At 41.8% G+C, this 22,263-nt stretch overlaps 2 protein-coding genes across 10 annotated transcripts in view; both read right to left on the bottom strand.

The window, feature by feature from the left end:
- The window catches only part of si:ch211-1e14.1 (UPF0606 protein KIAA1549), a 52,601-nt gene extending 44,783 nt beyond the window's left edge, over positions 1-7,818 (bottom strand). For all 6 annotated transcript variants that reach the window (XM_054733294.2, XM_054733298.2, XM_054733295.2 and 3 more), the window contains exons 1-2: positions 7,499-7,818; positions 6,470-6,741 (exon numbers count right to left, since the gene is read on the bottom strand). In XM_054733294.2, the coding sequence (XP_054589269.2) occupies positions 6,470-6,590 (121 nt within the window). In that variant the 5' untranslated portion in view covers positions 6,591-6,741; positions 7,499-7,818. The remainder of the gene's footprint in view (positions 1-6,469; positions 6,742-7,498) is intronic.
- A 1,651-nt stretch (positions 7,819-9,469) lies between these two features.
- Positions 9,470-22,263, bottom strand: part of hipk2 (homeodomain interacting protein kinase 2) — a 91,805-nt gene continuing 79,011 nt past the window's right edge. For 2 of the 4 annotated variants that reach the window (XM_015964969.3, XM_015964971.3), the window contains exons 10-15: positions 21,170-21,300; positions 20,354-20,536; positions 19,885-20,208; positions 16,479-16,741; positions 16,127-16,287; positions 9,470-16,034 (exon numbers count right to left, since the gene is read on the bottom strand). In XM_015964969.3, coding sequence (XP_015820455.3) covers positions 15,570-16,034; positions 16,127-16,287; positions 16,479-16,741; positions 19,885-20,208; positions 20,354-20,536; positions 21,170-21,300 — 1,527 coding nt within the window. In that variant the 3' untranslated portion in view covers positions 9,470-15,569. The remainder of the gene's footprint in view (positions 16,035-16,126; positions 16,288-16,478; positions 16,742-19,884; positions 20,209-20,353; positions 20,537-21,169; positions 21,301-22,263) is intronic. The other 2 variants (XM_015964970.3, XM_054733293.2) reach the window with 1 other exon arrangement.

Here is a 22,263-nt window from a genome sequence, read left to right as displayed (position 1 = left end):
CTAGAATTTGAAAAGCCTGACTGATCTATCTCACAATGTCACTTAACATTCATGGTCTCACCCATATTGAACCCATGGGTACCTTTGACATTTGGATCGATACTGTGCCAATTCCCGGTACCTACGAATTGATACCGGTAATTAACGGTGCCAATTTTTGATACTTTTGAGTGTTTAATAATTACTTAAATCACTTTTTTTAATTAAATATATATTATTTTTCCAATATATAACCATAATTGATAAATATCACGATAACAACATACAACTGTTTGCATTTTTTCATCGTAGTGTTGTATAAAATACTTCATTATGAAAACCTTTAACAACAACTGTTACTAAATTATGCAAAAACAAACCCAGCTCCATGTACTCCTAATCCTCTTCTATGCCCTCTGGAATAACTCTGATGAGGAGACCATATATTATAAACTACAAATGAAATTGAAGCAAACGTCGATACCGTACAACAGTTTGTAATATTGTGGTGTTCCACAAACTAAACCCAGCTCCATGTACTCCTTTTCCTCTCATTTCTCATCTGGACAAACTGTGTGTTAGTGGGTCCTTGTAGTTTTATAAACTACAAATTACACTGAAGCAAACATCTTGGCTGTGAACTAAATTTACTGTGTATCTTCGTTCCTTTTTGCCGTTCATTTTCAAACTGTTTATTTTTCCTACTCGGATGTTGGAATTTCCAAGGAGGAAGTGAACGCACCATTAGCTATGTAAAACAAAAACTAAACAGTCAAGCTAACGTTATCTTAAACAGTTTATTTAGCTGCTGGAGCAGATTAAGATGCCTCATCCTCAGATCTTTATCGCTGGTTTCATCATCACCCAATAGCCCATCGCATTTTGTGAAGTGGGCTCAAACTTCAGAACGCTTCCTCTTTGTTTACAGCTCGCCCACAGTGACGGACGACGTTACGCTCTTGCGCATGGCACGAGTACCGAAACAAGGCACCGTTTCACATGACATGAATCAGTACTCAGTCAGTACTATGGAATTCGATCGGTGCCTTAAAAAGTACCGTATTCGGCACTCATCCCCAGGGGCGGCGTTAGGCCCGGCTGCTTGGGATGAAGCCCCGGATGTTTCATGAAAAGCCCCGGATCTAAATCGCGGAAGTAACATGCAGTACCAAAGTCCAACAGAGAGGGAGCAGCTGGCAGTAGTTTGTATACAGCCTGCCTGAGCCTCCACCACTGAAGAAGAAGCCCTTCAGCAGCCGGCTTCTTCTACACTCTCTGCCTGAAACGCATGAGTGAAGATGGACATAAGGATGTTTTTTAGACCAAAAGTACCGCGACAGAACCCCAGCTTTGATGAGACTGGTGTTGACTCATGTTTGTGAGTCTTATTTGAAAATATTTGTTGTGCTGCTGGTTTGCCTGAAGTTAGCTTATCAGGTAAAGTTGTTGGAGAAAGAAAGGGAATATTTACTATCATCTCACACTGAACACTAACAGGAACAACACTCTGCCCTGAAAATGCTTAATATGTAGCTTCAGATTAAAAATTATGGGGTACAAGACAACTATATATGATGCTGACTAGTGGGTGTCACATGAGTGTGCGCGTACGCGTGCATGCACGCACGTGTGTGTGCGTGTGTTAAGCCCCGGATGTTCTTCAGTCCTTAATCCGCCCCTGCTCATCCCTACCCCTCAGTGGCGAAGGATGTTGTTGTTTTAGCGTCCAGGAAATAGCAGAGAACGTCTCGGCTAGTATAGGCTAATCGTTAGCATTAGCAACTCCGCCACACTGCAGAACTCCTCCAGGCTTGTGTTATCTGTGGAGATAAAGCGTCAAAGTTGCAGATCAAACAGAATCAGTGGTAGAGCCGTGTTGCTGTTAGCCAATCCGAGGCGAGATGTCCAAATACCAGGAAATATGACTCCAAATCCTCTCGTCTGAAGCTCAGCTCCGATCTGGCTCGTTTCTAGTTTGTGAAACAGGTGCACCAGAGCTGCTCCAGAGCAGGTTTGCGAGGTGAAATGTAACAAAAGCAGCCCTAACAACAACATCATAAATTATGTAACATTCCTGCAACAGTGTAAATCATCTGTCTGAGCTGACTCATGCATTAGTCTTATTGGAGCTGGAGAGAAAAGCAAGTTAATGTCTCCCCAAAACTGCTGCCAAGCCTGATGAGATGAGCTGTACTGCCACTGTGATCAGGACTGCAGCCACGGGGTGAGATATCTTAGGCGGCTACGGTCATCGTGCATGGCTGTGCTTCAGCAGTTATGATTATAGCAAAGGCATTTGAGTGAAATACGAAAGACACGCTGGTCTGTGTGAGCAATGAGCCAGCATGGCTGTGAGGCTAAATGCTGTAGCAGTCCCATCAGTTTCAAGAACTTTTGTGATAACAATGACTTTCTGTTAAGAAGTGCAGTTAAGGAGATGGAGCATCTTTAAAAAGCAGTAACAGTCAGTGCAATGTTCTCAGTTAAACCACCACAGAACCACTGCAGTTCAAAGCTGGAAGCTTTATATTTTCTACTCTAACCCCATTTGAAAGAATCAATCAGCAATCAAAGGCTAAATGCACCAAATGACACTCTACTCTCTCCAGAGCGCTTATCTAGGCAGAGTATTACATTTGAACCCTACACATAGTTCACAAAGAATGCATAAAATGGCTCAGGTGTTGACTGATGACCTACTTCAAGTCTTCTTAAATTTAAAAATAATAAAAAGCCTTGTTTTCTAAATTCATTTACACGACATGCATCTCGGTTTGGAGTCTTCAGAGAACTGTTGCTGGTTTATTTATTCATATCTCTGGTAAAACAGTGAGGACATATCAAAGAATCCCTGCCTTTGAGCTGGTGGAAGTTATCTCCTCATAAGACATGAAACAACCCCGGGAATGTCTTCAGTAGGCTATCTACCCAAAGGAAATAAATTATCAAAAGAATGTGTGTGAGCATGAAATCCTAAAACAGAATTTTTGATCAATTACACAAATTGAGACACTTGTTAAACAAATGATTATCTGAAAGGAAAACAGCATTTAAACACGCAAGATATCCTAAAAGTCAAGGATTTTGACTTGAAATACAAAGAATATGAGTATTGCAATGAAAAAGTGCAAAAGGTGTGAAATTACAACACTGACAATCGTTTCAGATGTAGGGGTCAAGGCCAGCTGATAGACGGACAAGCTGCAGAGGTTTTTGGCCGATATCTAGATGGTTTCTGCCTTAACTGTGTGCTAAAATGTCCTTTATAACAACAGGCTAATATTGGCCCAATATGTCGGCCGACTGATATACTGCTCAATCCCTAAATTCAGGTAAAACTCAGGTGTGGTCTATAACAGAAGAGCTGCTGTGACGTGTGTATGATGGGCTTACTTTTAACCCAATGTGGTAAGTAAGTAAATATCAAGATAATGTGTAAATAAAAGTTTTAGCCTAGTCATTCCTGATTTCTTGCCCGTTGTTTTTGTTCTAACAGAAATAAAATCTAATTTCATATGTTTTACCTGAACTGAAAACGTGTTTCTCTCCCTGGGCCTCAGATGGGGAGTATTGATGAGATAACGTCAGCATAAATACATTTATGCCCAGCCATCATCTATATGGGGTGGCATTAGGGGTTGTATGAACTAGTCGACTTCACTGCTCTGTAGTGACTTTTTATGCCTGTCATCGACTAGTCGCTGTCACGTGATAATGACTGACGAGATGCAGTCCTCGGAAAAGACAGCAGGTGACGAGCCCCTGCGCGTCGGGAGGCGGAGGCGACGCGCTGTACCAGAGCGTCGGTACTGACACCGGCGGTAAAACGGACATTTAACCAAACTGTGACCTTTTCCCCCTTGCAATTTAACCTTCCCCTCACCCCCATCCTAATCTTAACCAGTTTGCGCATGCAAAGCTCTGATCGTTGACGCGCTCCAGACATCTGCGTCCTGAGCACGGCCACAGTAACATTATCAAATCAGGTGTCGCCACCTCAAAAACTAATTAAACAAGCGATCGTTCATGTCGGCTCATTTCCTTTAATGTTTTCTGTCTTTTATTTATGCCTGATGCGTCAGCCTGAGGAAGTTTGCAAACGAAGCGTAGCGGGAAAACAGGTAACAAAACTGTTCTGTGTTTTAAAAAAGAACTACAGCATGGAATTAGAAACACGACAGAGCAAGAACACACCTAAGATGAGATGATTTTTGTTTGAATCTGCTGATAAGAGGGCACTTGAATTGAATTTTTTCCATACTCAGAAATTTGAGATATTCTCATATTTATTTTCTAAGTTGATGAATGAGTACTCAGGATTACTCATGTAACTTGTTTCTACACATACTTGAAAAGTATTTGACTGTATTACTTTCAAAGCTACTGTTAGGTAACTACAGGTTTGTTATATTTTACAAGGTAAGCAAAAATAAATGTTGCCTTTTAGTCAAAAGATTGTTTCTGTTTACAGTTTTAGAATCACTTTAGTTTACATAGTAAATTTGCATTTTTGGAGCATGACCAGTTTAAAGTCAAATAAAAATGTCCCATAGCTTTAACTAACTTGTACAACAAAGTAGTTAGAATAGAATAGAATAGAATAGAATAGAATAGAATATCCTTTATTGTCACTGTACACACTCGTACTACGAAATTTGGAAGCCACTCCCGGGTGCAAGTTGAAAGAAATACATAACACTTAACAATTAAAATTCAATCAGGACAAATACTTCCCTGTAAGAAAGACATAACACTACAATAATTAAAATTCAGTCTGAACAAATCCTTCCTTCATAAATTGTATCAAATTAGAACCATGCAGCTTGTGTGGTTCCATCAGGGCTACACCTGCAAACATTAGATAAAATAAGAACATGTCCTTTCAAATTAGTTAATCTTGGAGCTGACCTCTTTGTTAATACTGATTGTGAATCGATTTAAATTGAGAATCGAGAATTGATTCTGAATCGAATCAGCACCCCGAGAATCGGAATCGAATCAAATCGTGAGTTGCTCTAAGATTCACATCCCTAACAAATATATACACTATTTCAAAAGTAGAAGGCTCGTTACATATTTATATTGAAACTTAAACATATAACGTTACCTCCCGTGTGACGTGACGTAACGTGACCGTCGTGGAAGCCGCGGTCCCGTGATGCAAGTCTGTTCCATTTATAACAGTTCTCTTTGACCAAGAAACGACAGTGTCCTCGTAAGCAAGACGCCTGGCCTCACAAGACATCGCCTTGCAAGGCCAGGCGCCTCGACATTAAAAACACCCCATATCTTTCTGCCGCTAGTTTAAAAAATTACAGTAAATGTTACATGTGGAGCAGAAAACATGCAACCTTGGGAGTGACTCCTCAGACTTTGATGGCCCTTTCTTTAATTCCATGAGAGAATCCAATTCCAATTGTAGTTTTCTGGTGCAGAAATTTTCCCTATCTGCTCGAGGACCTGTGCCCTCCGTTGACATCATCATACTACAGCAATACGCTCGGCCAAAATATATTGAGTATTTGTTTTTTCAATTATGTTATTTCACATATGTTTACAAATGACTTTAGCAGTTTTGTTATTAAATTCCTTACTGCCTAAATGATTTTGAACAGGTTAATGCAACTTCTGTAGGTCGTACATCCAGCCAGTCATCTAGGGTGATGTCAATGACAGGCGCAGGACCCCGAGCTGGCCAGAAGGAAACATGGCGTCCCCCAAAGTCGCTAGACCTATGTACTTTAGACCCAATTTTTATAGTTATATGGTACAACACCAACAAAAACAACCGGACATCATTTTATTCATTTTCAACAGCGTTTCGATGGATATCTCCAGAGATTAAAAGGTAAAACTACTGATAGTCTCTTCAACTATTAAATTCGTCTGTCTAGTTTATTGATATTAGAGCAAGAAAAGCTTCATGTTGAAAAGTGAGAAGAAGTGGTTGTGTACAAATCTGAAAAGCCTTGTGTAAGATGTACAATGAACCCCGACAGCTCTGGTGCAGCTGGTCCGTAAACAGAGCTTCAGCTGTGCTACGCATCTATTGCGAGTTATGTCACTTACTGCTGAGAATGTTCATTCATTTGTGTAACTAGAAAACAGGACATTTAAATAAAGCACATCAAAAGTTTAACCCATCAAGATTCACATTTCTGATAATAAAAAGGCTCTTAAATTCAAAAGGTAAACAAAACTGAAAATAAAAGCAACTCGGATATTTTCTTTTGGTTTTGTGAACGTATTGGATTGTTTTTTATTTGTCATCTTATGTATTGTTGCATTTGCAATTAGCTATAGTAAAATTTCATTCTAAAATGTCTGCTATTCTTCAGCTTATGCTAGCAGCTAATGCCATTTCTGGTATTTCATGCTCCTCAAACGTAACTGAAAGTAGCACACGATACAGACCCATGCATGTTGCATGAAGCAAAGTATAAGTTATAAGGGATCGTGCTGTGTGAGCCAGCGAATGGTGTTCTCTTACCTGCAGCAGGTGAGTCAGATGCGATCACAGTTACCAGCACTGTTATCCCCAGAAACAGCATTCGTTGAACGAGAACCTTGAGCATCACCACCAAACCCACAGAGGAGACTAAACCTGCCATGGTGCGGTGGGTGAGGGTCAAGGCATTTCATCCAGTTAAGAAGAGGAGGTTCATTGCAGAGAGAAAACTGAGGCTGGGGTAATTTTAGGTTGTTTGGTTTGGTCTTCTTTACTTTATGCCTCCTCTTTTCATTTGCATCCTCGGCTGGTGGCTGCAGGAAGACAAAAAAAGGCACAGAGTGGCTCAAAAATAAAGCAGACAAGCTTGAATTTACAAAAAAAAAAAAAAAAACTGTACACATTTCCTCCATCAGTCACAACAGGCAGTTACTGGACTAAATAAGCTTAGCATGTCATTTTAAAAGAAATAGAGGCTTGTATAAATGGTCAGTAATATACAAGCAGTGGGCTTTAATGTGTTTTAGCTGAGTTCACGTTTGTTTTGAATGTGGAGAAATGAGGTCAGAGGGATCACCCACACACTGGTGGTATCCCACCTCACAAGGACAGGATCATGAATGTGGTCTGCTTTTGTTTTTATTTTGTAGAAATGTATTTTTGGAATTCTAATGAGAAATAAAAATAGATAGAATTTAATTTTTTTTTCTGTTATTATAAGGAGACGGGTCGGACTAGAATGACATCACACCAGCTCTGCTCTCACAGGACTAAGATTCTGATTAGAATGGCTAAACAAACCAAGCTCCGTTGGTCTCATCGGTCTCTTGTCCTACATCCCGTCCCGTAACTTGTAAGCTCATGTGGCTCTCCATAATAAAGCTAGACAAAGCTGGCTACCATCCTCCCTATGAGTGTCACTGTAAAATGCTAAAAACCGGTTTGCATGGACTAACTTTGGTATAATTTCTTAGAGCTAGGTCTAAAAGCGCAGATGAGACGTCTTTTGTCCGCTGTCCCCCCTCCGTCCGTGCTGCGTGTCCTCATAGCTGAGCACACGCAGAGACTTACCCCAGGAAAACCTCCGTCTGAGTCAGCTTCAGTGAGGAGAAAAAATATCCCTTTGAAGACACAAAACCTGCTGGAAGCTCTCCTCTTGTAACCTTCACGCGAGCTCGTCCTTGCACGTAAAGTTCAGTCAGCGTAGACGCGCCGCACACGCGCTAGCAGCCGCGTTGATCTGACACTCTTTTGGAAACAGTTACCTTTCCTCGTCTTGATTGGCCAAGCCCCGCCCCCTGACAGCTCTGATTAGGTTCTAATTTACCAACCCCTTGCTCTGATTGGCTGAGGCGCTTTTCCGTCACGGCAGGATTTTAACATTATTAGGTTGCTCATCCATGACTGGCGTCTGCGGCTCCCACGGCAACGTTGCTTCATGCAACATTACGGGTGGACGAATTCGTGTCAGCTCGTTCAGAGGCTAAGTAGGAGTATTGTCATGCAAGAGCTAAACAGCTGAAGAGTCACCACGTTTATTTCTGGGTGAATTGTAATTATTAATTTTTCTATTAATAAATTAGAGTTTGTGTTTAACTTTTCAATGACGTCATCATGTATTACCATCGTATTAACCCATTAAAAGACAGCGTTTGCACTGAAGAGACAAAATTATTATATTCCAGATAGGTTATTATTATTAATAATAACAATAATAATAATAATAATAATAATAATAATAATAATAATAATCAACCGGATGAGGTGATTTCAGGGTTTAAACTTTAAACCTGGCCTGCTTCAGCAGCCTGTAAGAAAAATTTTGTGTCTGAAATGAAACGGAGATGATCAGCAGAAGCCACACTTCAGTGCTGATTCCTGCAGAAGAAAATGTTGGTGCACACTGACATCTAATGGTAGCATACGGTTTGACTGACGTCACTGTATATTGATCAGTTTTATTATCATATTTAGTCAAGAAGGACTATGATTCAAGTGAAAGATGTTTTTTTTTAATCAGGAAGAAGTATAAGTATTTCTAACCAAGCATCTTGATTAAAAGTAATGTTAAAATAATACTGCACCAAATTTGGGAATATACAATGCTTTCTTCTCTTGCTGAATGTGTCTAAAAGACATTTGTTCCGTCAAGACTCAATTTATAATAAATAAAACACCTTTTTATCAAGTAAATTAAATTGCTCCATCAGTCAATTGAAACAACAAAACACCAATATTTTATGTTGCACATATAAAAAAAATATATTTTTAAAAGCTTTTTCCAAGACCACAACTTCCTGAAACTCTTAAGTCTCAGTTGTGTAATACGATTCAATATGATAATGTATTTAACTAAAATGATTCAGTTACAAGCATAAATGAACAAATACATAAACAAAATAAATAAATAAATAAATAAATATAAACAACCTCAGTTTGGAGAACTTGGCGTTCCCTGAGCGTGTTTGAATTTGGCCCTCTTTTGTTGATTTTATTTCCCTGTTTTCATTGGTCTCTTTATCCCTTGTTTTACCCATTTGTCTTCTACTTTAATGTTTTACCCTTTTTGCACATTTGAATTGCTTTTATTTTCGATTTATTCATCATGTTTCACATTTCTCATGTACCATGTTCAGCGCCTTGGGCTTCCCGACAGGGTCGCGGAAGGCGCTTTATAAATAAAGCTTTGATTGATTGATTGATGGATTGTTTGGAGAAATCAAGATTTTGACTTGGTTTCATGAGCAAACAAGCTAACAGCTAACCAGACTGGGAACAAGTACACATGAAAATTAAATTGAATTAATCCTAATGTCAAAATTTTAGCTAACTTTATGCAAATAAAAGCCGTTTTAAATGTTTTATATTGACACATTTCATGATTATTGCTGCAGAATCATTGATATTCCAGCCAAAGTAAATCTTTACTTTAAAACGCTTTTTCTTAAGGTAATAAGTTTTAGAAAGCCTGTTTAATTTCACACACACACACACACACACACACACACACACACACACAGGTGCAAAAAAACAGGAGACAAGTGCCGTGACTTAACAGTTTAATGTAAATCCAAGACAAAGTGTGATTACATTTCTACACATATACAATATGCATATGTGAGCATACAAATTCTCATTAATAACTCGATTCACCTCTGAGACCGAAAAAATGATCAAAAGTAACAGTGAATAACAAGCTATAACATAGTTCACCACAACGCGAGCCCCTTCTCATCCTACAGTTAGTAAGGAGGACAATTAAAAGAACTACTCTTCTATTTGATGAAGCTGTTTGTCTATTAAAACCCTCCAGTAAAATTTACAACGGTATCATTAGTTTATTTTGAAGCCTAGTATAAAAATCACTCAATTTTTCTACAACGAAAATGATGTAAGAGAAGCACACAACGTCGTAACGGAAACACAAGCGCTTGGTAGAATGTACTCGGACTGGTTAGGAGGTTTGATTAATCATTCTTCTTATTGTCAATAATTATATGTATTTAAACATTCTACAAAGCCAGTAAAATAACCATTCTCATAACATACTTGATAACTTTAGGCTAAAGAACAGGGTGTACGTAAAAAACGCTACATTGAAATAATGTGACGTCACTCCCCAATGAAACAAAATGTAAAAATTGAGAAAAAAGACAAATAACAGAGAATACTAGGAGATACTGCACACCTTAACGTCGTTGACAAAGAATGAAATATTACAACATTGAGAAACCATACAGCAATGGAAACAAAACGGGGTCAGGGTTTGATGCTCTCTTAGGTCCTTATCGGTAGCTATTTATCTCTAGTTTACTGAGAATAAAAATTCCTCCTAACATGGACTTTGGGGTTTAACCCTCTGGAGGCAGGCGTTGCAGATTTGCAACAGTTATAATCCTACCTACCTGGTTACTCCACACACGTATTTCATGAGCATTTTTTAACTCAGAAAGTACCCCTGAAAGACTTAGTTGTTCGTCCTTTTATCCAAACTTACTTTGAGCCTGAGAGGGTTAAAAGTCCGAACATAAATAAGCTTCAAGATTGCAGTCTAGAAAAATAAAACCAGTTTCTATCTTTCAACTGGTTTTAAATGACTGATGTGTGAACGAGGTGGGGAATCCGGTTTGAATCGGTTTTGGTTCTTAAATGATTTGCACGCGACACATTAAGCGAAAACGCCACCCATCCATGATGGCATCAAACCATGACCACCCCACCCTGAATTCCCCCGAGGAATAGCCAGCGAAAAGATCACATCCCTTTGTTATAGCTTAAAGAAAGCGAAACAAAATAGGAAAATATCTGAATCCAGAAACATAATGATTTTTATTATTATCATTATTATTATTATTATTATTATTAATATTATTATGCATTCCCTGGTGATTTTTCCTGCCTGAACTTTGGGAAGCAGCCTTGGCATCATGTGGTTTGATTTTGCAGATTAGAACACTTGTTAAGCTTTGAGATGACTAATGTATCTGTGTGCACGTGTGTGTGTGTGTGTGTGTGTGTGTTTCAGGAGTTTAAAGACTAATACCAAGAGCAACATTAGAAATTTGAGTAAATTTTAAAAATTACTGAAAAATTCAAAGGGATGGATGGAGCGGCTGCCTTGTTTAGTTTTCTCTAATTTAAACATCACCTTAAAGCTCGGAGGTATCGTTGGTTATTTGGAAGGCAGTAGTTAAAAACAAAGTTGGGAAGGCTAGAGTCGCCTTGGCGACACGAAACCTTTTTGCGCGACACTGAAGCACAATGGTGCTCACGTTTCTGATTACCACTTCTTTTTTTAAATACACAAAATACAAAACACTGGTTATGTGAAACAGAAACACGGATCATGTTTCTTTTGAAAGGGGGAAAAAGACCATTGATTATCTCGTTTTCACGTGAATTAGTGGTATTATTTTATCATCAGTCTCATGTGGGATTCAGCCAGAGCTCATTATTGCCTCATGCATGTCCACAAACGGTGCACCCCAAAAAATACCCCTTTGAGAGAGATCTAAAGCCATGTCAAATGTCGTCGGGTCACATATTACATTCATTTTGTGCAGGTGACCGTGATTTTAAAGGTTTTACACTCTTGATAATTCACCTTTACAGGTCTTTCCTCAGAACACTAATGTCTATAGAAATTCAGTTTTTCACAGCAATAATAAAGCTACAACATCGACAACAGAAGAGTTTAAAATCTTTTGGGGAGAAGTTGTGTCATTATTCAGAACTGATTAAACTGGGGGTCAAATGTCAGAAATTATAGAAGTAGTAACTGCGGATAAAGAGCTCTTTAGAAGGCTGAAAGGCCGCAAATAAGTGAATTTTCTGCATGAATGAATTCTGCTTAATGCTCACTCATTATGGAGAAAAGGTGTTGAAAGCATTTTAAGATGAGACCAGCAGTTATTGCCATGGCGATGCGGTGGAGGGTTGTTTGCTCTGTACTGTGCTGTCATGTGCGTGGTCCATCTCTGAAGATCTTTGGTGGGACGAGAAAAGAAAAGAAAAGAAAAGAAAAGAAAAGAAAAATGACGGGACGGGGAGGTCAGGACAGTAGCGGGTAATGCTAAATTCCCTCAGACAGTGGAATGTTTCAGTAGTTTGTCTTGACAGAGATACAAAATGGAAAGTCCTCCTCCGTACGCGTGTGTGCTCAGGTCTCAGGAACCCAGAGGAACTTAAAAAGACACTCAAAACGTCAGAACGTAGACAGATGATGCAGCCAGCAACATACTTTATGACATTTTCAAGTGCCTGGACCCATGGCTTGCACGCTGGAGAGTTTTTGAGGAAAGTACCAGGATGTTGGACTTCAAATCTGGGTGTTTGCACCCCCCACAGCCAAGCATGGATCTAACTGAGTGCCAGTAACAATCAACTCTCTGCTTTCTATCCTCAGCAGTGTGGCATCACTTTACACAGGTGCACCCACCTCCATGGAATACTAAAATATTACTGTACATCAGGTTACACAAGAAAAAAAATCAAAAATGAGCCAGAAATCAAATAATAATAATAATAATAATAATAATAATGATAAAAACACACACACACACACGCTTTGAAAAACATCCACGAGAATTATTGCAACAATCTCTAAAAAGAAACACAAAGTGTAACTACAACCTTTAAAAAAATTCAGATAATGTTAATTTAAAAATAATAAAATAAAACACACTTCAAATGCGAGTACTATGGCATACCATAAATCAGAGAAGGCTTTCACTAAACGTTGTCAAATCTTAAGCATCCATGTCCAATCGCACACACAAGCAGGAGTGATGGTTTGAATTATTGGCTATGATAAAAGGACACACACACACACACACACACAAAGCGACAGCCCTATTGGTTCACCGGGTGTTTCGGTATCCCGTCTGGTTGGCGTGGCGATGTCTAGGGTGTACCTGGGCCGAAGACAAATGGACGACAAACCATCCACAAGACTTCTTCCACGCTGTCATCTCCTTTCTGTTTCTCTTCACTCCAAGTTTCTGTTTTTTGGGGAGAAACCAACAGCAGCAACAGACGAGAACAAATTCCTAACATCAATTTAAGTGTGCGTCTCCTACCAACCACCTGGGCTCCGTGTTCCTCTCAACCTGCTCATTGCCAACTTGATACCATTTTTGTCCCATTTAAGATAGAGTTTCCCTTCCTAAACGGACCCTAAGCGTTCAACCAGCCCCGTACCTCGCGCCCACACGGTCTCTCTCTTTAACGTCCCTTGACGCTCTGTCTCCTAGCTGCAGATGGGCAATCTCCGGCCTCACCGAATCACCCTCATGGCAACAATCGCTTTCTGTCAGGCTCTTCCCTCAGACAAGCTCTTAACCTTTACAATAATAGTAAAATAAAACTCAAACATTATGCTGGAATTCGTATTTAAACACAAAACCTAGCTAAGATCCGTGCTTGCTAATTGCGTCACAATTTCGTCTACGAAGAACAAATTTCATCCCATAGTTTGGGTGCCACTGTGACAGAGCTCTACAGCCTCAGCTACAACAGTGCATTTGCATATTTACACCAATAGCATGCTCTACAGTAGCAAAAATAGATCATGACGTGAAGTTGCAATGCATTGTGGGATGTAGCCCTAGAGAAACTAGTGTGCATTTTGCATGGGTGCCTATGGGCCAGAGTCCTTCTGCTCGTCCCAAAGTTGTAGTTTTGTCTCCTAAATATGTTCGAACGGGAAGGAACCAAGCACCACTGTTGGGGGTGGTGATAATCGGACTCTAGGTGCCCAGATCGGATGTCGGGGTGGGGGGTGGGTGGGGGGGAACGACATTCTTCATCCAATTTCCAAAGCCGAGTAAGGCCAGCGACAAGATGAAACAGCTGGAAAGGGAAACGGATCAAGAAGACAGAAAAAGCAAAGTGGTGGCGGTATTTAGGAAGAAGAGTGGATTTTTAATGTAGGCAGCAGATCATGGCATGTGCATATATTTGTTCCATACATTTTGCCAATAGGGAAAGTCCTACATCCAAGAATTATGAGCCGATGCAGGCAGCGCTCTCAGACGTGGAGTTATCCAGGAGGCAGCGGGGTAAACGAAGGTGTCCAGCTGAACGTCTCGGCCAAAAAACATCCAAACGTGGGCGAAAAAGGCTTTTGACCAGAGGTGGGTGGCATGTATAATAACCTAAATGTGAAAAAATAGCTTTTAAAAAATGTTGCTTGAGCACTGTGAGTAATGAACAACTGCTAAAGCATGGATGTTTCTATTTGGTTTCTGTGGATTTGTTTTTATCGACATCCGAGCGCTCCATCAGTGATTTTTCTATTGGCAAATGCGGTTTGTTTGTCTAGCACTAGCTCCCAGCAGCACGGTGACATCCAACAAATGAGACAAGAGTTCATCCATGACCTCGATAAGTACCGCATGCACATGTAATAAAAAAAAAGAAAAAAGCTCAGCATGGCATCGGGTTTGGTGTTAATCATCATCATTTACGTTATGCTGTCATTATGGGCAAGAAACAGCGAGGCCTGAGCCTACACCTGGAAGAAAGCTACGACTGCCCTGATTGGGATGTCAAACCAGGGAAACACGTCTCTCTAAGTTTAGCTACAGTCTCTGGTGGCTCTCAGGATCCAAGCCGCGTAAACGGTTTCGTTGAATCTGTAAGGCACTACGAGGGAACAATGACCAAACTCTAAAGGGCGGAGGGGAATTGGAGGAGATAAAACTGCACACGCATGGTTGACAGTAGCACACAGACAATCACGTTGTACATGCCTATGTTATTATAACCACTTTGTGCAATCACATTGAAAAAAAAAACAGGAACAAATAAATCTACCGGGGTGAAAAAAAACAGATAGAACAGGTGCAGACTGCTACATTCTAGAAACGGGGCCCAGCTAAGACACCTAGAATAAAACTGAATTATCATGAAAGTGAAACAAAGAATTTTTTTTTATAAATACACTAAAAAGTTTGTTGTCCTCTGTTGGTTCGATTTCCGTTAGCCTTCTCTACGTGAGAAGTTTTGAGTGGGTGGAGTCGCCTCTCTTTTTCTCTCCCCACACATGAATGATTTGGAAACACTAAGACAGTTCAAGGCCATCGTTTTTTTCTTAGAAGAGCAGCAGGTTTCTGTATTTCACCTTGTCACTAGATCTTTTAGGATTTCAAACTTCCTGTCATTACCCCCCCCCCCCCCCCCCCCCGTTCAACAGTCACTTCCTAAATTTATGAGGGGAAATAAAAAGGAAACAAACCAGAAAGCCTCTCCCATCTCAGAAGACGCCTGCTTCAAACTGCCCTGCGAAGCAGCTGAGATGTTACTTTTTTCCACAAAGTAAACCATAAGGTAAAAAAAAAAGCAAAAACTGGCCATTTCTAAAGAAAGAGAAAAAATATGAAAATTTGAGCTGTACCCCTCGAAAAGTCAAAAGCCGCCTTTCCCTTCTCAAGAGGCTGTGAATCGTACTTTTCTTTGTCTCTCTGTCGTTTCTTCTTCAGGTTGCACGTGACAGTTCCATGAGGATTGCATGTTCCTCTGTCTCTGTTCATGTCTGAGGTCGAGGAGAGGATGGACGTTCAGGAGGGGGACTGTGGGGGACGGGGTAGAAGGAGCAGCAGCAGTTCTGGGTCAGGCTCTCCAGTGTCAGTCAGTGTCTTCTCTAGAGGTAAGGATACTGGTTAACCTTGGTGGGGCTCAGTGGGTATCCAGTGTAGACAGTGGAGGCAGGTGAGGCGCTGATGTAGGCCTGGTGGGCAAACTGGGCCTGGTACTGGCTGTGGTGCAAGGTGGGCGACGGCAACACGCGGTGACTCATGCTGACTGGAACCTGGTGGACGATGCTCGGAGGGTAGGTCCCGTGCTGGACCGCGTGGCGTGCCGAGCCCTGCGACGCCACCAGGTGGGCAACGGTGCTGGTGGAGCCCAGTGCAGCAGGGGCTGTGTAGGTGTACAGGTGCGGTTGGCTGGGCAGGTGTGTGGCAGCCAGGTGTGGGTGAACGTTTCCTGTATGAGACGGACTGCTGTGGTGGAAGGAGTATGGGGCTTGAGCAGCGATGTTCGGGGCGATGTAGGCTTGCTGTCGCCGATGTCCTCCGTTTCGTTCAGCCACCATGTGCTGCTGTGCCTGGAGGGGACATGACAGAGGCTTCAGGGATGTTGTTGGACTGATTCTCTTGAGATCTCACAGGATTCAGTATCGGATGATTCTGATCATACCTGGCTGAGATTGAGAGGCTGCTGTTGAAGTGGGTGTGGCCCTGAGCGCTGCGGTCGGTAGGAAACACCTCCAGTCACACCTCCTGGTATGCGATTATTGCCAGATATCACTCCATTGGTGGATTTTACCTTGTATGATGAATTCTGAAGGTTCATCCCGTCTGTTGATGAGAACAAAGAACTTAATTAGAAAGAATTGCCTTCAATATAGCTTCTAAAAAATTTGATGGAAACAACAGACAGCTCTTATCTGTCCAATATGTACTTTTTTATTTTTATAAATGTAACAATTTTTTTATTACTTGAGTAAGAAATGGGTAAGAAAAGGGTTTTACAGCATACATTTTTTTACCTGGCATCAAGTGCTCACATTCATTTGAGACCTCACTGTTCTGTGTTTTTAGAGGGGGGATGATGATGGTGCGTGGGTTCCCGTTGTTGTAGTTGTCCAGGATGGTGTTTTTTGTGTCGTTGCTGTTGTTGTTGTTGTTGTGGTGGTGGTGGTGGGATCTCGGGTCCATAGAGTAGGGGCTGTTGTTGCTCGAACAGTCTGACTCTGGTGAATCGTGGACCGTCACACAGCTGATGACGTTCTTTCTCTGCTTAGAAGATGAGCTGCATGAACCGGGAGCAGGAAGAAGACAGTTAGGTTTGATCAGTTTGTACAGACGTTTAAAGCCATTTTAAAAAAGCTGGTCATGTTTTATTCATCCCACCGTTGGGAAATTTCTGTTACTGCACATAAAGTACATTTAACAGTGTAATGCAATAATAAACAGTCTATATTCACTGTGACAGTAGCCATTCCTCCTGATGCTGAATATTGATCAAATAGATAAAATGCATCATGCAGCTTTTCCCCTTTAGCTTTTAAAACAATACCATGTTGTCACATGCGTTTTTTTTAAATTATTTTTGTAGCCTTTAATGATACAATTATACCACGTACTACCATACCAATTTACTAGGGATGAGCGAGTACACCACTATCTGTATCTGTTCAACCATCTAAATTATCTGTATCTGTACTCGGAGTGGGCGTGGCCTAACCCGGAAGTGGGTGTAGTTTAACCGGAAGTGGGTGTGGTTTACATCAATACGTTATTTTAAGTCTGATCAGAAGTTGATATGTGTATTGTTTATGTGAAAACTATTTACAGAGCAGCCTCAGAGTTGAGATTAAATGTTTTTGATCACAATAGTAAAGGAACTATTACAAATCAAGTTTTTCAATAAAATCAGAACATTAATATTTAAGTGCATGAATTAAGAGAGAGAGAGAAGAAAAGATATTTTCTATAGCGCCTCTCAAGATAACAATGACGAGGCGCTTCACCAAAACAAAACATGTAAAATAGAAAAAAGAATTTAGAAAATGATTAAATATATATTTTAAATGAGCAAAAAATAGACAATTGTGATTAAAAAATGTAAAGAAAGAGCGAGAGTGAATAGGAAAGAGGGAGTGGATCCTGAGGAAGAGGAGAGACAGAGAGGAAAAAAACCCCGACCGGAGCGGAGGCAGTGACTGACGCAGCACGAGCCGTTTTCAGCTCTGTCTTGTCAAATGCACCACGTACGTTACGAAAAAAGTAACTTTAAATAACTTTAAAGTAACTTTAAAAAGAAGCTGACTGAAGAAAACATAGGGAGTACTGAAGAAACGTGAACAGTGAAGCAAGCACAGAGAGATCCGTTACTGTCTGTGTGTGTGTGTGTGTGTGTGTGTGTGTGTGTGTGTGTGTGTGTGTGTGTGTGTGTGTGTGTGTGTGTGTGTGTGTGTGTGTGTGTGTGTGTGTGTGTGTGTGTGTGTGTGTGTGTGTGTGTGTGGATGGACCGGACGCGGACTGAGCTGTGAGCTCCCGGCTGCAGAATTTTGTGTGTAGGGAGGGGCGGGCGCTCTATTTGACTGGCCAATCACAGAGCGTGAAGACAGTAAGTTACCCAATGAGGATTTTCCTTCAGCACGATTACAGATATTTACGAGTTTTACTCGTTTCATGCTCGTACTCGTCAAAAATGCTTTATCCGTACCGGATACTCGTCTGAAACGAGTATCCGGCTCATCCCTACAATTTACTTATCCAGCGCAGTAAAAAACCACATGTGAGCTAATAATTATCATCACAAACACTAAGCTGCAAACCTGGAAATGTTAGATTATAAGAATAGCAACATTAAAGGAGCAATAAGTAAGCATAAAGTAATAATGACATCCTGTGGTCAAATTTGGGTGCTGCAGTCCATTTTTTAAACAATCTCACTGCCATTCTGTGAGTTTAATAGCTGTTGCCAGTTATGGACCAGCAGCAGAAGATTATAGATGACAAGCAAGACCAGACAAGTCATACATATCACTTTTTGTCAGGTGTTTTCAAACGGGTTAAATTCAGAAGGATTTTAGGTGTGAATCTGTTTGCTGAGCTGTGTCATCGTCCTTGTGGTTGTTTGTTATTTTATCTTTGTCTCTGTTTTCAGAGTTTTAAGAAAGAAAGAAAAAAACTAGTGAAATGGATTCCCTGTAGGCTGTAGGGGCTCATTCTTTTAGGATGAGTCTGTTTATTGTTAGGGCGTCTTACTCCCCACTGATTTCATGTTTAATCTGCCTCCCCCAGCCCCACATGAAGACCAGGGTGGAGATTAGTTTGTGTCTCACCTGAGTAGCTAGAGGGAATGGTAAAAGTGGTAAAATAACTCAAAGAGGAAAAAAACCCCACAGGAGGACAGAAGGTTGGAAAGAAGAGACATTGGTGTTGGTTCTGTTTTAACATTTTTTCTTTCTTTTAAGGGAGGGGGTGTTACTGCTGGTGGAGTTTTAAATCCTTTGTTTGTTTTACCATCTTGCACATAGCATAGCATAGCATAGCATAGCATAGCATTGTTTATTTATATAGCACGTTTAAAATGCAGCATTGGAGCTGCCCAAAGTGCTGCACAGGCTAAAACAAAACTCAACCATTACAAGGAGCTAAAACAGAGGATACAAATCTCAATCAAAGGCAGATAAACCATGATGAATACTAAGAACACAATTAAAACAATGATACAATAAAACAAGTCACTGTCTAAAAGCCAAAGTGTAAAAGTGGGTCTTTAAACGAGATTTAAAAACCGCCAGAGATGGAGCCTGCCGAACTCCAATGGGCAATGAGTTCCATAGCTTTGGGGCAGCATGCACAAATGCTCGATCACCCCGCGATTTGAGTCTCATCCGCGGCGTGTACAGCAGCAAAAGGTCAGCCGACCTCAACATGCGCGTGGGCACATATGGAGTGAGCAGGGCAGAGAGGTAGGGAGGTGCCAGGTCATTGAGTGCTTTAAAAACAAAAGTCAGTAACTTAAACTGCACTCTGAAAAAGACAGGGAGCCAGTGAAGACATTCCAGGACAGGGGTAATGTGGCTACGTCGGTGTGTACCCGTCAAGAACCTGGCAGCAGCGTTCTGGACAACCTGCAGCCGATTCAGGACAGAGACCGGAACACCAACGACGAGGGCGTTTGCGTAGTCCAGGCGAGAGGTAATGAAGGCATGAATGACTGACTCCAAATGCCTCCGTTACGCTTTTCGTGTTACGCTCATGTGCTTTCACCATAACAGGTCGTAACACTGACCTTCCTTCCCCATGATCAAGACATATAATATCGTATTGTGATTATTTCATCGTCAAATCCTCATATGTGGCTTATTTAAGTCGAAGCTTGAAAGTTTCGTGATGCATGTCATACTACTACATCAACTCCTACAGGTCAGAACTAACCTGTTGTTTTGTTTGTGCTCATCTTCCTCATCCGTGTCGCTGCTGATGGTAATGATGCTGACAGCGGGGCTGGGTGTGTCAGGGATGATGATGGTCTGTCTGGGGACGTGGTGCTGATGCTGATGGTCGCGAGTGGTGCTGGAAGCCTGCTCCGCTTCATTAGCCCCCCACCCTCCATGGGCAAACCCCTGCGTGGGCGGGCAGTTGGACGCCGAGCCGTTTTGCAGCACGGCGCAGCGAGGGGGAGTGTTCTCCTTCACTCGCTTGGAGCGCTGCGGCGACAGCACAACCTGGGAGGACGACACCTCGTAGGCCGATACGTTCCTTCCAGAAACACAGAGATGAATGCGGATGAGTTTACAAGACTAATGATATTGACAAGGAGGATCAAGGACTTTAGAATGAAGACAAATTCCTGCTGCTGGTGGTTTTTACCAGCCAGAGTGAAGGTTTGTGGGTGTTTCATTACCTGGCGGCCATCTGGTGCTGTTTGCTCTTTTTGGAAGATGAGCTGCTATTGGTTGACGGCTGCCTCATGACATGCGCCACTCCCACATTGAGGGTCTGGTTCGTCGGGAGAGTGACGTGGCCAGTCAATAAGGCCGGCTGCTGCATAATGGGATTATAATGGCTTCCGTGGGGGTGGGAATTCCTGAAATAAAACACAGTTTTGGTTCTGACGATTCAACCGCAGTAAAACTGTCAATGCAAAGTGGAAAAAAGAAATACTACTGCACTGAGAAGAGTCAGTAACGCTGGCTGGATAAATAAAGAAGTATTTCCTGTGGTGGACGGTGGGTGGCAGCAAAGACTGAATGAAGACGAAAATGAGAAGAGAGCAAAGAGGGAGGGCAGAGGAGCTGACACCAGCAGCTGCGGAGCGATAGCTCTGCAGAGGAAGTGCGACACTTTCCCAGCGTTCTCTCTGAGGACTACAGAGCTGCCACTGGACAGGAAGGGAGGGAGAGACTGTCTCGTCAGAGACGGACAGCTCTGAATACACGGCCCCCAGTAGTCCTCCATTTGTACAGATTACTGTATATACCTGCATCCCCTTAAGTCCCTGCACATATCCTGTCCCATCTATCTGTTTATTTATCAAGTTAATTAAGTGACAGGCCAGAGGCTTTGTGACGTCTCCACGTAGACATCTAACCCAACTCACGGGGGCAAAATGGTTCCTATTTGAGCACCAGCCTTTATTTGCTCTGAATGATGAATAAGTTGTTTAAACAAATCAGAACTTATGAGAGTCAATGGCATTTGTGAAAGTCCTGTTGCTTACCTCCAGTTGGCGAGAGTCTGTGTGCCGCTCATGGAATCAGGGATGACAGTGGCGTGTTGGACTGAGGTGTGGGTGAGCTGCTGCCACGCTGGAGGCAGCAGGATCTGCTGGGTGCCGCTGGGCCAGGCCTGCTGAGGAGGGGGCACAGGGTCGGCGATAAACAGACATTTAAAGGTCAGCAGCAGCAGACGCGGAAAAACACAAAGCTGCCATGAAATAAAGCATTCAAAAAGTGTGAAAGAGGCTGCGACGTTTCCTTTCAAATGATATGAAACTGTGAACAAAGGGAGCTGGTTGAGTCTAGCCCATTTGTAGGCGAGGGAGTAAACCTAGCCAAAAATATCATACCTGTTTCAAGGAGACATCTGTCAGGAGAAGAGAGACGGCCTGGATTTGATGTTACAACACCTTTTTTGTGTGTGCCTGCGTGCATGTGTGTGTGTGTGTGTGTGTGTGTGTGTGTGTGTGAGACTACATCTTTGACTTGTGTCAAATCAACCTAATTAAAATCCTAGATCTATTCATGTTGCTCTGAAAGAGGCAACATTGTATTTGTGATGCTGAATAAAAGGACTAGATGGTGTAACATGCCCTGAGATGTGCCACAGGGAGTGTGTGTGTGTGTGTGTGTGTGTGTGTGTGTGTGTGTGTGTGTGTGTGTGTGTGTGTGTGTGTGTGTGTGTGTGTGTGTGTGTGTGTGTGTGTGTGTGGCCCTAATAGTTTAATGCAGTTCTATTGATTAGCACTTTAATGTCCGGACTAATGAATTGTTCCTTTAATACCGTTTGCGCATCTGTTTACAACACCATCACTATGCGCTGCGGCACACTCACGTTTAAACCAGAGACACGGACAACAGAGGAGCAGAATAAACTCATCCGTGCATGAAGCTACTTATTTATCTTCTTACTGTCAGCTTTGTTTTTATGCATCCTTCCGAGTTTCCCTGTCCTTTCTCCGTTGCTTTCCCACACAGTCTTTTTTTTCCTGCTTGGGTCGTGTGGCTTGTGGTGGAAAAGTCCAGAGCTGCAGGGGGTGGGTCGTCTGTGGTGTAACATGACTGCTTTGTCCCTGCAATGATGACTGGCGTCCCT

This window comes from Nothobranchius furzeri, chromosome 4 (genome assembly GCF_043380555.1).
Source record: "Nothobranchius furzeri strain GRZ-AD chromosome 4, NfurGRZ-RIMD1, whole genome shotgun sequence".
NCBI lineage: Eukaryota > Metazoa > Chordata > Actinopteri > Cyprinodontiformes > Nothobranchiidae > Nothobranchius > Nothobranchius furzeri.
This window is presented reverse-complemented; position numbering and strand designations above follow the sequence as displayed.